Source organism: Triticum aestivum, chromosome 7D, assembly GCF_018294505.1.
Source record: "Triticum aestivum cultivar Chinese Spring chromosome 7D, IWGSC CS RefSeq v2.1, whole genome shotgun sequence".
NCBI classification, from domain to species: Eukaryota; Viridiplantae; Streptophyta; class Magnoliopsida; order Poales; family Poaceae; genus Triticum; species Triticum aestivum.
This window is the reverse complement of record NC_057814.1, coordinates 413,067,146-413,080,346: the sequence shown is the minus strand read 5'-3', so window position 1 is coordinate 413,080,346 and position 13,201 is coordinate 413,067,146. Positions and strand designations below refer to the sequence as shown.

The following is a 13,201-nucleotide window of genomic DNA, read 5'->3' as shown; positions in this document are numbered from 1 at the left end:
TAAGTGATAGAACCTACAGTTAGATTCAACGATTAGATTTGCATCCTTTTGTTCATCCAAATGTCTAGAGTGTACAAGATAATGTTTGTGAGTTCGTATCCACTCTAAATGCGCAAAGATAATTGATCACAAAGAAGGACACACCTGATGAATTATCGCGCCATACAAAAAGGACACACTCTAAGTTTGCATCCTTCTTTCCGATATGAGCTTTCACAGTTGGTATGCTCAAACTATGATAAAAGGTAAATACGTGGGGAAACGAACAATAGCGGGGATAGCTCAGTTGGGAGAGCGTCAGACTGAAGATCTGAAGGTCGCGTGTTCGATCCACGCTCACCGCATGGGGTTTTTTAATTTTTTGGATTGCGACTTTTTTTTTGCAACGAGCCGGTTTTTTTTTGCGGGAAAGGAACTTTCATTGATCAAGCATCGTGATTACAAATCCGAGTCAACTATGCTAGCTATCTCCATAGGGGAGTTACGAAGCCAGCAGGCAGTACGGTTGTTGCGAGCGACCTATAGACACAAGGGTATGACTCCACACTCGCTAGACTAATGTTCCTTTCGTGAGCCAGAAGCCGCCTGATCTCACTAACCCGATAAGCATACCTTGACCGATCCACCTCCTTGGATTGCACCATTTGTAACAGTTCGGTGCAGTCGGATTCCACAATCAGCGGCAAGTCTGACCAGTGGAGTGCAAGCCTGAGCCCTTCATCCATGGCTGTCATCTCAGCCTCCAAGGAATCACAACAGTTGGAGATCACTCGTGTTGCAGCAAAGATAACTGCTCCATTATGATCACGCAAAATCATACCAGCCCCCGCCGTGCCGTCTTCCTTCACAAAAGAACCATCAATGTTTAATTTAGCATGGTCCAAATCTGGAGGTTCCCACCGTGGTTTAGCTGTAACTTCATTTGTGCTCGTTGGCTTGCTTCCAGAAAAATGTTTAATAAGCACTTTGATTCACTGATATGATATCTCCAAGCACCGGCTTCAGTCTGTTTGCAAGGCACTTTGCGATTACTTTATACAGAACAGTACACGGGCTGATAGGCCTGAACTCCTTTATGTTCTCATGCCCAAATTTAGCACTACTACTTCATTGAATTCTCGTTAGGCTGGGCGGGCCATAGCCTGGTTTGGCCTAGCCGTAGCTCCGTCGCTGTAATCCACTTAATTTTGCTTATGGTATATTGTTTACCGTTTTAGGGAAAGTTCAAGGGCCTATTCTGGACAGTGGAAGTGGTTAGTTCCCTTTGTCCTGTTTCGGCATAGGAGACGACGACAATAGAAGGGGCGGTGGCAGCAACAACTACCTTGGTGGGTTCTTTCTCTTCATCGTCGTGCTGCTCCTGGATTACCTCAAGGAGTTTGAGAAGTACCTGCTTGCTTGAAAGCATCGTGTCGGAGGATGACGATGTGGGCTACGACACGAGCGGTGGGATGCTAGGGCTATCATCATGAGTCTCAGTAGTGTCTGGTCGATGCGTCCGATTTCTAAATGATTGTCTCCTAGTCTAGAAGTGCATCAATCAAGTGTCCTGATTTATTATGCTATGTGTCCTTGTTTTATGAACATGTATATTGGCCGACAAAAATCTCAAAATGTTATAGGACTGTGCTTGAGATGCTGAAACTTGATGCCATCTAGTATTTTTTTCATAAAGGGTGACTTTATTATCTCAGAATGTAGCATCAAGCGAATGCAAAGTATTATGAGTAACACCCGGCATCTACATAATTAGGATGCACACGGCTAAATCTAGAGGTAGGTCTGACAAAAATTCAGGAAATAAAAACCGACAAATCGGCAACAGTAGAGTCTAATAGACCAACACTATGCCTATGTCGAAGGGGGTGATGGATCGATCCGTAGGTTATGCTGCCATCCATGTTGAGAAAAAACCTCCGTAGTCTTCAATCGTGTACACACCGCATGAACATCGGTTGGTACTCCGACCGTTGTAGTATAGACCGCGTATGTAGCGAGTGCGTACACCGACAAATAACCTGCAGAGGAGAAGCATTCTTGTCATTAAAAACTAAATCATTTCTACATAAGGATGAAATATATGTACAACCGGGATTTTGCTCTTACATTCTCCATATGGCGATATTACTGTCATCTGTCAAGTGGCTACCGAAGATCTTGTGGGTTTCTCACCTAATGCCTATGTATTCTTTTTTTTTTCGAGAGTACGCCTAGGCGTATCATATTTTTATAGAAGGCAGAAGTTGAATTACAAGACACTACGACTTGCCGCGAACAGCAAGTGTAGCAAGACTCCACACCCAAACTAATCAACAGATTAGCCATCACAACAATTACAAACACAACGCAAAGGGCCTGCCCTAAACCAATCCTCTAGCCGCGTCACAACAAATGCCGAACACCACTAAGAGCAACAACTTCAGCCGGGCTCTCTTTGCCAACGCGCTACCCACCCTTAAATGCCTAAGAGGAGACGGCAAGTAGGTAGCGGGACTCGGTCGGACCTGAACAAAGCCATCGTCTTGGGGCACCGGCAGCAGCGTACATAGCGCCCACGAAGATCACTCGGACCAGCAGCAAGCACCGGAGAACCACATCACAGAACCGTCAAGCCAAGTCTCCGTCCACAATGCTCTCAACAGAGTAACGACGTCAAGACGCCGCCATCGCCGATCCTACTACGGACCAAGGCTTTCGCCCGGAGACCACAACCCGATCAAGAGGAGGAGATGCCGACAGACTTCGGCGACGCCTCCAAGGAGAGGAACGACACCCACAGGCGTCGTCGTCGCCAGCTCCAACCAAAGTTAAGCAGGATTTTCATCCAAACCATCGCACACCTCTCACCCCTACCATCGGATTCGGCCAAACAGTCGATGCGAGGCCACACCGCCGCTGCCACATTCAAATTATAAAATAAGCCCACTTGGAGCAGTGGTTATAATTACTTGTGCTGAAAAGAGATTGTTAGGAAGCATTATGCTTAATAATCAAGCATTAGGAGAACATTTTTCCTAATCAGATGATACCTCGTGGGCTGCCACGGAATTGAATATATAGTTTCTAAAGGTTATGTAGAGTATTAATTTAGTCCTTACATTTTAAACTACGTGAGAAATTTCTGCATGAGCAAAAAAAATCTTAACATGAAAAATTGTGCATGTTAAATGAAATAACCCACTTAGAATGCACTCATGCACATGCTTGATGCATGCTAGAGAGTTCCCATGCATAGATCGAACGGATGCTAGTGGATCAAGCTAATAAATCTAATGGCTATAACAATTTTGATGATATGGAAGCACACATGTTGAGATAATTAGAAGTAGTGGAATTTACAAATATTTTTGCGTCAACTTTTTACAAATTCACAAATATTTTTTAAATCCGTGAACATTTTTGTGTGTTTACGTGAACTTCTTTAAAATTTGTGAACATTTTTTAATTCGTGTGAAATTTTCTCAAACCCATGAACTTTTCTCGTATACACGAACATTTTTTGAATCCATACATCTTTATGAATATTTTTTATTTTAATAAAACCGGTAAAACCATGAGAGGAAACCAGAAAAAAGAAAAGGAAAACGGGTGAAAGAAGGTTCTGGAAAGTTCCTAAAAATTGCCCAAAACAGAAAGGACGAAAAGAGTTAAAAACGAAGTGAAAAAACCAGAGAAAAAATAATTTAGCGAGCGGCGCGAGGCTTGTGTGGTCGCTCGTGTGCGAGCGGCGCTCTCGCTCGTGGCTGCCCGTACGCGCTGGGCCCGGCCCATGTAGCGAGCTAGCGAGGGTTCAGCGTGAGCGACGGGAGGTGTCAGCGTTGCAGGCTTGCAGCCGCGATACATAGCTCTGTCCGACGTTCCTAAGGTTTCGTCCCTTTATATCAGCCACGAATCCCGTCCCAGGGTAATCAACAAGGCGACGAGCAAGGACGAACTAGGATCATGCCTAGCGTTTACCTAGTCTTCGATGACTGGTCGCGAGGGCACAGCATCCGCGAGGTAATAATCCCGTCTTCCGGCTCTGCCATCTCAGCCCCGGCCGACGCGAAGCCCACGCCTCCGGTGTTCCTGCGCTTGGAGGCAAGGCATGGGGCGCCGCAGCACTTCGTGTCAGCCTTCGGCACCAACATCTTGGCCATGCACAGCAGGTACTACGAGGGCAACTGTTCTATGATCGGGGGCTTCACCACCATGGTCGACGTCCGCGAGCGGAGCCTCACCCTTTTCCCCGGGCAGTTTTATCCGTGTCATCCCATTTATTTCTCCGACGGCGACAAGCTGTTCTGCCTGAGCCTAGGCAGCTTCGAGATGATCGTCTGGGACCGGGACCCCCCGCTGGATTCTTCTCACGGCGGGGAGAGCCCGTGGGAACAGCTCCCGGAACCGCCGTTCGGGCGTTATGACGTCACCTCCTACGCCGTGCAGCCTCAGTCGTGGATCTTCGTCGTCAGCACCAAGATAGACGCCACTGAGGCCACCTTCGCCTTTGACATGGTGGAACTTTCGTGGAAACGACTTGGCAGCTGGGCGCTGCCCTTCGATGGCCGTGGTCACTTTGACCAGGACCTCAATGCCTTTGTCGGACTCTCCAAAGAACCGGACACCCTCGGCCAACTGGGCCAGGACGCGGAGTAACTGAGGGCGAGCTCAGATGCGCTCGATATCGAGGTCGTCGGTTAGCGCTTCCGGATCGGAGCCATTTTTTTTATACGTGAGGTTGCGGTGTGCCAAAAAATGAATACTGTTGGGAAATACGTACGCGGCTGTGATGGGTGGTAGACGGCCGCCCGCCATCGGCGAGGTGAGCCGTGGATCAGAATCGACGGCGCCATCTGATCCGTGGCTCGGGAAGTTCACTTCCTGTGTACTGGTTGCAGGAGCGAGAGTTTTCTCGCCCAGCGCGTGGATCATTTGGAAGCCGAGGACTGCAGGATGGTGTTACTGATGCAGACTGTCGGCAGGTACTTGGATCTTTGCTTTTCTGGCGATGCCATCTCCATTTTTAGGCCTCTGGCTTAGCTGATGCAGAGGGCGGCTTTTTTTCCAAGTTTCAGATCCACTCTGCTTGAGCTAGGGAAGACTTTGGTGCCTGCCCCTGTGGTTGTGAATGGCCCTGCGGTGACGGATTTTGAGGTGGCACATCAGGCGGAGCGCGAGGCGGCGCAACATCGGATGGAGGACAGGGGCAAAGCACAAATCTTCTCGGCGAAGGAGGCGGCAGCCGACAAAAGGGAGAGCTCGCCGCCGCCGCCGCCAGAGCTGTCAACGATGAAGATGAATCCCCAAGCGCCGGGATGGAACACGAGGTTAGTGAAGAACAAGCTGCATCCCATCCGATATTCAGGGATTTAGGAAACAAACCTAGACATGACTGAAGAAATTGTACAGTTAGAGCAAGTGCTGATTACTCACTGCATTGAGGAAATTCATGCTGTATGTGCTTGTGTTTGCAGGCTGATTGCTCTGTGCATTCAGAAAATTCATGTTTGCAGGCTGATTCCTCTCTGCATTCAGAAAATCCATGTCATATGTGCCTGTGTTTGCAGGTTGACTGCTCTCTGCATTCGTAAAATTGATGCTATATGTAGCTGTTTTGCGGGCTTAGGATTGGTGCCGCCGCTCCTAGCAGAACACCGTGCCCAGATCGTATCAGTGCGTTCGAGAAGGCAGCCAGATGCTCGTAGAGAACCTAGCTGAAAACGTGATCACACCGGTTCTTGGTCCTACTTTCAACTCTTAGGGAGAGGTGTAGAACTTCTACAATCTGTACTCATGGGAGAAGGGGTTTGGCATCTGGTATGGGAAGAGCCGGCTAAATGCCGAGAGGACAAAGTGCATCCATGAGATAGTGTGTGGGTGCTCGGTGAGTAGTAAAATTTGCTTCTAGTGGTTTCTGATCAATAATTTCAGTTTGGTTCGGGACTACTTCTAATGTTGTTAATTGATAACATGTTGCAGGGTGAAGCTGGTGTTTGAAACTTTGAATGCGGGTGTGGTCAGTTTGCTCACATGGGATTGTTACGTAGCCATGTCCCGAAGGTAGTCTGAATGTGCTACCACTGAATATATGTGAGGTATCACATAATCTAAATATGCTGAACATCTTGTTTTTTGGTTGCATTCAGGTGCTCGATTTCATCAGAATAAAAGAAATTCCACAGAAGCACATAGTTAATAGGTGGACCAGAGATGCAAGGTATATTCTGCCTGCTCACCTTACACAATATCAAAGGGACTATGCTCACAAGAATCCATTCAGTTTTACGCATTTCACTGTGTGCTTCCTTAGTATATGGGACAAAAAAATGTTTGTCGGACTAGTGTGTCCGTCATCATTTTCGACGTTGTAATTCTGAACTTTTCCTGATTCCATGTTTGATAAAACCCACTATGGTTTGTGAATCCATGTTCTCAGGATTTCCTAGGATTATGACTATCCAAGGAAAGAGTTTGACATGCTAGTACTGTTTCTGAATTTTCGTTCAAGTGTGATGCCTGCCTTGGATATTTGATGAGCGTAACTCTAAATTTATACATATTTGAATTCTTGGGTAATACTAAGTTTTCTGAATATGTAACATTGAATTTATGCAGTCTTGTAATTGTAAGTTTTCTGAATATGTAACCCTGAATTTATAGTCTTGGTGCGTGTGCACTGCTGAGCAATATGCAACAGTTCATGCAAATGCATCCATTGTGGTTCAGTCTTTCATCCTGGCTGTTGGGGGCGATTGTGTCTCTAGTGTTGCTTGTTCATTGGTGCATAATATTTAATGACAGTAACTCGGGAGGTTGCATTGCTGGTAAGTGTAAGCATGCCGCAGGTTGCGCGCTCTCGATGTTTCCATCTGATTTGAATTTCGAAATACTAGAGCATGAGAAGCAGAGGCTGTCTTACATAAACGGGAGCAGAGTATGGTGAACCAAGCCGTAGGATCAGAGCTTAAGATCAGCTGGATCTTCCGGTGTTTATGCTCCATCTGATCATGTGCAGGATACGATTGGTAGCTGCCTTAGTCCAGAATCTGGTGTCTCACGGCCCACCTCGTCCATCAAATTCCGAGCCGCTGTGGTGGAGGCGTGGGCCATCGGCCTGTTTATTAATATAAATACCTGATATATACCTGGGCCTATACGGTGTGCGTTGGCAATCTCGAGAGGAACGAATGGGGAAGATATCGAGGGCACATGTGCTCGAGCACAGAACAACACTTTCGCGGCCAACTCTACTTTTGTTATGTGCCCATCGATGGCACTAGCCCCAGGCTCTCTTCGAAACTCGGCGAGGAGAAGCTGTTCAGCCAGGATCCAGCCGAGAGGCATGTAAGTGCCATCCTCGTGTACATAGGAACGGGCGAGAGCGAACCCAGCAAATTCTGCCTCGTACAGTGCGTCTTCATTGAGGGCGACAACACCAAGGTTGAGGGCGACAGCAGCGCTGACCAGGAGCTCAAGATTGAGGGTGACAGCGCTGGTGAGGAGCTCAAGGAGAAGGGACGCTTTCTGTATCGCTTGACCACATTCTGTCTCTATCCTGACTCCATTGGAGGCCTGACGACTGGCAATAGCAGGCGGGTGCAATACTACGAAGTGCCTCAAGGAACGTCTCAGCAATTCCTCGCTGAAGATCCCGTGGCATTTGGGATGTAAAATTCTAAAATCATGTCATGAAAAGGAGTTCCTATGTCTAATTTTCACTTGGTTGTGACTGTTGCCTTTCTGTATGTTTTAGTAATGTGTACACTCATACTGTGATTCAGTTAATGTATTGCCTTCCTATGTTCTAATGTGTATGAGCTCAATGCATGTCATCACTTTTCTTTTTCTTCGGCAATGAGATTTAACTCCATACATCAAAGCTTAATAAGTTGCAAATACTCAGTGTTGCGGATGCTGCTTCAGTCGGCTGGTTCGTTCCTCCTATCAGAATGTGTGCCACTGTGGCTGGACTTTGGTGTTCTCTGAATTTATGAAAGAGGGTGGCCATGAAAGCTGTCGGATGACATAGCTTTAGACTTGAAAAGAAATAAGACGCTAGACCTCCATACATTGCAATTAAACTGTTAACATCCAAGCATTTGTTGAGTGTCTCAGAAACAAAAATCATGACAATACTTCCTCATGTAATTTTCTTCCGTCATATGGGCATGCAATGGAGTAGCAACAGTTGTTGCTAAGATGGTGGCTTCAGACTACCTGATCTACTACTTTATAAGGTCTTTGTGAATAATTAATAAAATGACTGCATGCATCGCTCAGACAGGGGGTAATCCTCCTTTTTTTTTTAAAAATATGGGCATGCAATGCATGGAGCAATTTGTGCAGAACCGATCCCTGCAGGGAACCAATCCACATAGGGCTTTTCGCTTGTTCGGTTGACCCTCCAAGGGAAAATACATCAAACCTGAACTGTGGAAGCATCAACATATACATCAAACTTGAACTATCCCCTCATGAGCATGACTAAGTTTTAACTAGAATCACAAAAGGAAGTATCAGCATATTCACAAGTCAGACTCCTCTGGACCAGTATCAGTTCTAGAATGCTCAACATTTCATACATAAACCACCATCTTTTGGAGGTTTCAGGTAAAAAAATCGGAAGAAACATCTCTTCCTTGAGCTCGTCGGCGCTGGTCAGATCGGGTCAATATTTCATACAGAAACCACTATATATCTTCTGCTGGTTTCGAGTAAAAAATTCAGAAGAAAAATCTCTTCCTTGAGCTCGCCGGCGCCGGCCAGATCAGGTCAATATTTCATACATAAACCACTACATATCTTCTAGAGGTTTCGAGTAAAAAATTCAGAATAAAAATCTCTTCCTTGAGCTCGCCGGCGCCGGCCAGATCAGGTCAATATTTCATACATAAACCACAATATATCTTCGAGAGGTTTCGAGTCAAAAATTCAGAAGGAAAATCTCTTCCTTGAGCTTGCCAGCGCCGGCCAGATCAGGCAACGGGTCCACCCAACATCGATATGCGTCCTCCCCCGCCCGATAATGGAGTTGCCCCCCCCCCCCCCCCCCCCCCCCCGGGTCACCTTGCTCCCACTCTCCACCCCATCCCCCGTTGATCTGGACGCCGAGAGGTACTAAACATGTTTTGGGCCAGGCTCGGGATTTTCACTTCGGGCTCGGCCCGGGATATGATCAGGTTTACATTGCTACTACCTCCATGCCAAAATGTAGTGCAAATTAGTTTACTTTTCAAGTTAAACTTTGTAAATTTTGACCAAGTTTACCGAAAAATTTATCAGCATTTACAATACCATATCAATACCGCCAGGTTCATCATGAAATTTATTTTCATAGATATATCATAAATATTTGGTACTTTGCGTGTTCACATAATTTTTCTATATAGTTGGTCAAACTTCACAAAGTTTTATTTAGAACAAATCTAATATGAACTATATTTCAATATGTAGGGATGACATAAGAAGGGGAGACACGTCGGGCGACACATTTGGGAGAAAGGATAATTACCTTCTATATTTGATCAGTGAATTACCTGTGCCCATCTGCAGTGGATAAACTGACTGAAAGACCTTTGTACCCTCTAGATCTTTTACAAAACAAAGTATACAAGTCTCAATGTTGAATCTGCCTGTAAGTTCTATCCTTGTCCTTCTCTAAACACAAGTATAGACACCCCATTTCACCCATCAAAAACTTACAAGTTCTGTATAGTTGCTCAGGGAAGGCCACACCAAGAAGAAGAAGATCCATTATTCCTCAACTCTTCACAAGGTGCAGGGAAAACTTCATGCGCCTCTCCATACACAGACTCGCATTGCCACCGTATCTGACGCCTTATCGCTGTCAGGCTAACATTTCTGAAGCAGATCCCCTCGTAAACCGCACCGTGCACCGCCTCCAGCATCGGTGCGCGCTGCACATCCACACCAACAATGTCGACAATATGAATGTCACTGATCATCGGTAGCGCTGTTCGGTCATACTTGTCGTCGGAGTGGTCATTTGAACCCCGGCTGAACCTTATTGGCACCTTGACCTTCTCCATCGTCACGTTGGCAATGGTGATGTTGGTTATGTACCCGCCGCGCCCCACATCGGTTTTGAGCCTCACTGCAGAAGCCGAGTTCCATATGTGGAGGTCGCGGACAAGCACGTTTGATATCCCACCCGACATCTCGCTTCCGAAACCCACACCGGAGCATGTAGGTGTGGTGCCTGAAACCCGCTGGATGATAATGTTTGAGCTGGGTTTGCCTACAGATATCCCATACTGATCCCAACCACTCTTGACAGCAACCAGGTCATCTCCACTTTCGATATAGCAGTCCTCAATACAAACTTCTGAACTTGAGTCTGGTATTGTTCAGAAAGAGAAACTGTCATGGATAAATTTGCTCTTTGCAAAGCCAGTTTGTATTTACTACAGCAAAGATCATCATCACAAGGTATCACATATGAAGTACTGTATTACAAACGTAACTAGCCATAAATTCAAATTTTATAGTACTTAAGGTTTTGAGAGTGAACAGTCTGTCAATTTAAGTGCACAAACCTGGATCAATGCCATCAGTGTTTGGAGCATTCAGGGGAGCTAGTATAGTCAGATCCTTAATCACCACGTTTCTGAATATTAAATATTCGCTGTCAGCTTATGGTTTTAGAAGAAAGACAAATGAGGATTGTTCTCCACTAGGAAACAAAGTGATAATCACTGTATCAGCATGATGAACTAACCTGCAGTAGACCGGATGCACTGTCCAAAATGGGGAGTTGCGTAGGGTGACATTGGAGATCAGGACGTTGGTTGAATTCATGAGCTCGATGAGATGACCTCTTGTGTGGTTCAAAGTCCGGTTCCACCATAGCTCCCACCACATCCTGCCCTGGCCATCTATGGTCCCATTGCTACCTGACATGGAAAAGCAGAACAATTTGCAAGTACAGTCAAAGCTAATTCTTCACATGATATACCCTACAAACTATTTCCCGACAAGTATACTCCAAACTGTTTCTCGACAAGTATGCCCCACAAACTGAAATTTGTGCTTAAATCGGCTGTTAGAGGAAGTTACTTCAGCTCTCTGGTTTGCATGAACAATTTATATTTACTTGACCAAATTTGAAAGTAGAGACTGTTAAACAGTTGCTGTACCAGTAATAACAACATCATTTAGATCTTGCCCATGTATGAGGCTAATGTGGCGCGGTCCTAATCTTTCCCTTCCGCGCCCGTAAGAAGGCAATGGCGCAATGAGAGGCCACTCTTCTGGATCCTGCACATCACAGTTCAACGCTACAATCAACACTATGCACTTCTTAAATAAATTTACACAATCAACTTTATGCAGTACTAGTACAGATTCTTCGACTACTTAAATAGGAAGTGGCATGATTAATTAATTCGACAGTCTGGGGATTGGTCCCCTTAAAGATAATCTCACCTGTTGCCATGTTGGACTTTAAAACCAGGCCATAATTGTCCTATAGAATATTAAGGTGGTGGATTATTGTAGTGCCAGTGCATATGGCAGCAATGTCAAACTCCTAGCTAACGCTCTTAATCATGCTTTCTTTCCCAACAACTTTGCACTACTAAGCCGCCACTCACATGAAAGCACTAGTAGACAGTATCCTGATATGAGGGAATCTCTTCAGCAAGTTCATCTCACATAAACTCTCCATACATACTAGTAGTAAATTAATCCTTAAAATTAGTATGCCCACTGAATTTGCATGTACCAAAAATGGAGTACTAGCTAGTGCAGAAAGCTCCAAACAAGAGATTTGTGTAACCATTTGGTGCTAGCAATATGGAGCAGATGAGACGGCACTACAAGCAAAGTACAGAGTAGAATAGTAGCATCAAGCCAGGCCAGTCCAAGCAGAAGTAAGGGCAAAGCAAAGGCACACACAGTGTGTTGCAGTTAGAACAATAACATGTGGCAAAGCTGCAGAAGTCACAGGAAGAAACCAACAACCGTTGCGAGCATGTGCAGGATTCCAACCCACAACAGCATCTTCCCCCTTTCTTTTTTTCATTGGTCAGTGACCAGTGACAGCACAAGCGTTGAAGCAAGCCTCCAATCAAACTTGAACATGGATTGAGATTCTAGTTTCTGTACTACTGGGAAGCTTAGCTATGTGCAGAAGAAAATGAAAAAGAAATCGTAGGCATGATCACTATGATTGTTCTTATCAGCAGAAAATAAATTTGCATTTAGTAGATGTGTGTATGTTTCAGTTCCGATGCTAAAAAATACTACTCCGTTCACTCAGTAGCGTCCACTATTGATTTGTAGCAAGATTTGAGAGAAGAAATAAATGTGAATTAATTAAAGGAAACAAGAACAAGAAGAGGAAGAGGAACTAGCGGACATGGATCAATGGATGGATCACGTACCTGGGAGCCGAGGATGACCGCGCCATGGTGCAGGAAGAGCGTGAAGCGGCTGGTGAGGTTGAAGCTCCCCGTGAGCCACCTCCCTGCCGGCACCTCCAGCCTGGCGCCGCCGCCGGCACCCCTCTCCTCCAGGGCAGCCACGGCGCGCCGGAACGCCGCCGTGTTGGACGTGACCCCGTCGCCAACGGCCCCGAACTCCTCCACCGACGCTGTCACCGCGCGCCTCCCCGCCGCGCCCGCGCCGCGGTAGAACCCGGCACAGCTGTCCACAGCGCCGTGGCCGGAGCCATGGCCCGCGGAAGGGGCGATCAGGGTGGCTAGCGGGGCCGCGGCGGGGAGGCGCGTGAGGGCGAGGTAGCAGGAGGCGAGCAGGACGAGGAAGACGATCAGGGGGGCCGACGGACGCGGGCACGGGCGTGTCATGGGCGCGCCCTGGACGGTGGCGTGCGCCATGAATAATGGATCATGTCACGCGGGGGAGCCGAGGCGGAAAGAAGGGATTTTTATAGGTTTCTTCCGGCGCGGTGAGTCGTTCAAGCTGGGCCAATGGTCGCCACGTGAGAGAGAGTAGTCGGGTTTCGAAAGTTTGAATTTCAAATAGTTCGTTTCAAGTTTAAATTATGTCCGTGTTCTTTTATAACAAAAATCTAGTATTTGTGTTGGGATCCACGGGTTCGATGTAATTGGAACAGTAGGGATGGACGAGGATTTGAGGCGGTTCACAAGTCACGAGTCAATAGTGGAGCGGCTGGAAGTGATGATTGGGACGTGGCTGTGTCCGTGTCCGTGTCCGTTTATGTGCCCATCAAGCCTGTGCA

The 13,201-nt window shown here is 46.5% G+C and overlaps 1 protein-coding gene, 1 long non-coding RNA gene and 1 other non-coding gene across 4 annotated transcripts; 2 read left to right on the top strand and 1 right to left on the bottom strand.

Annotated features, from left to right (window-relative positions):
* Positions 1 to 271: 271 nt before the first annotated feature.
* On the top strand, positions 272 to 344 carry TRNAF-GAA (transfer RNA phenylalanine (anticodon GAA)). Its single transcript has one exon. It is a non-coding gene; the product is annotated as a tRNA-Phe (tRNA).
* A 3,582-nt stretch (positions 345 to 3,926) lies between these two features.
* On the top strand, positions 3,927 to 6,296 carry LOC123167916 (uncharacterized). 2 transcript variants are annotated; one of them, XR_006484142.1, is made up of 5 exons: positions 3,927 to 4,961; positions 5,055 to 5,306; positions 5,547 to 5,863; positions 5,959 to 6,039; positions 6,126 to 6,296. It is a non-coding gene; the product is annotated as an uncharacterized lncRNA (long non-coding RNA). The 2 variants fall into 2 exon arrangements; XR_006484141.1 differs by having other exon boundaries at positions 5,055 to 5,863.
* A 3,244-nt stretch (positions 6,297 to 9,540) lies between these two features.
* On the bottom strand, positions 9,541 to 12,886 carry LOC123168785 (probable polygalacturonase). The gene is made up of 5 exons (XM_044586652.1): positions 12,384 to 12,886; positions 11,136 to 11,256; positions 10,718 to 10,892; positions 10,536 to 10,606; positions 9,541 to 10,336 (listed from the first exon to the last, which is right to left on the bottom strand). The coding sequence occupies exons 1-5, from the start codon at positions 12,834 to 12,836 to the stop codon at positions 9,699 to 9,701; spliced, it is 1,458 nt and encodes a 485-aa protein (XP_044442587.1). The 5' UTR covers positions 12,837 to 12,886; the 3' UTR covers positions 9,541 to 9,698.
* Positions 12,887 to 13,201: the final 315 nt, after the last annotated feature.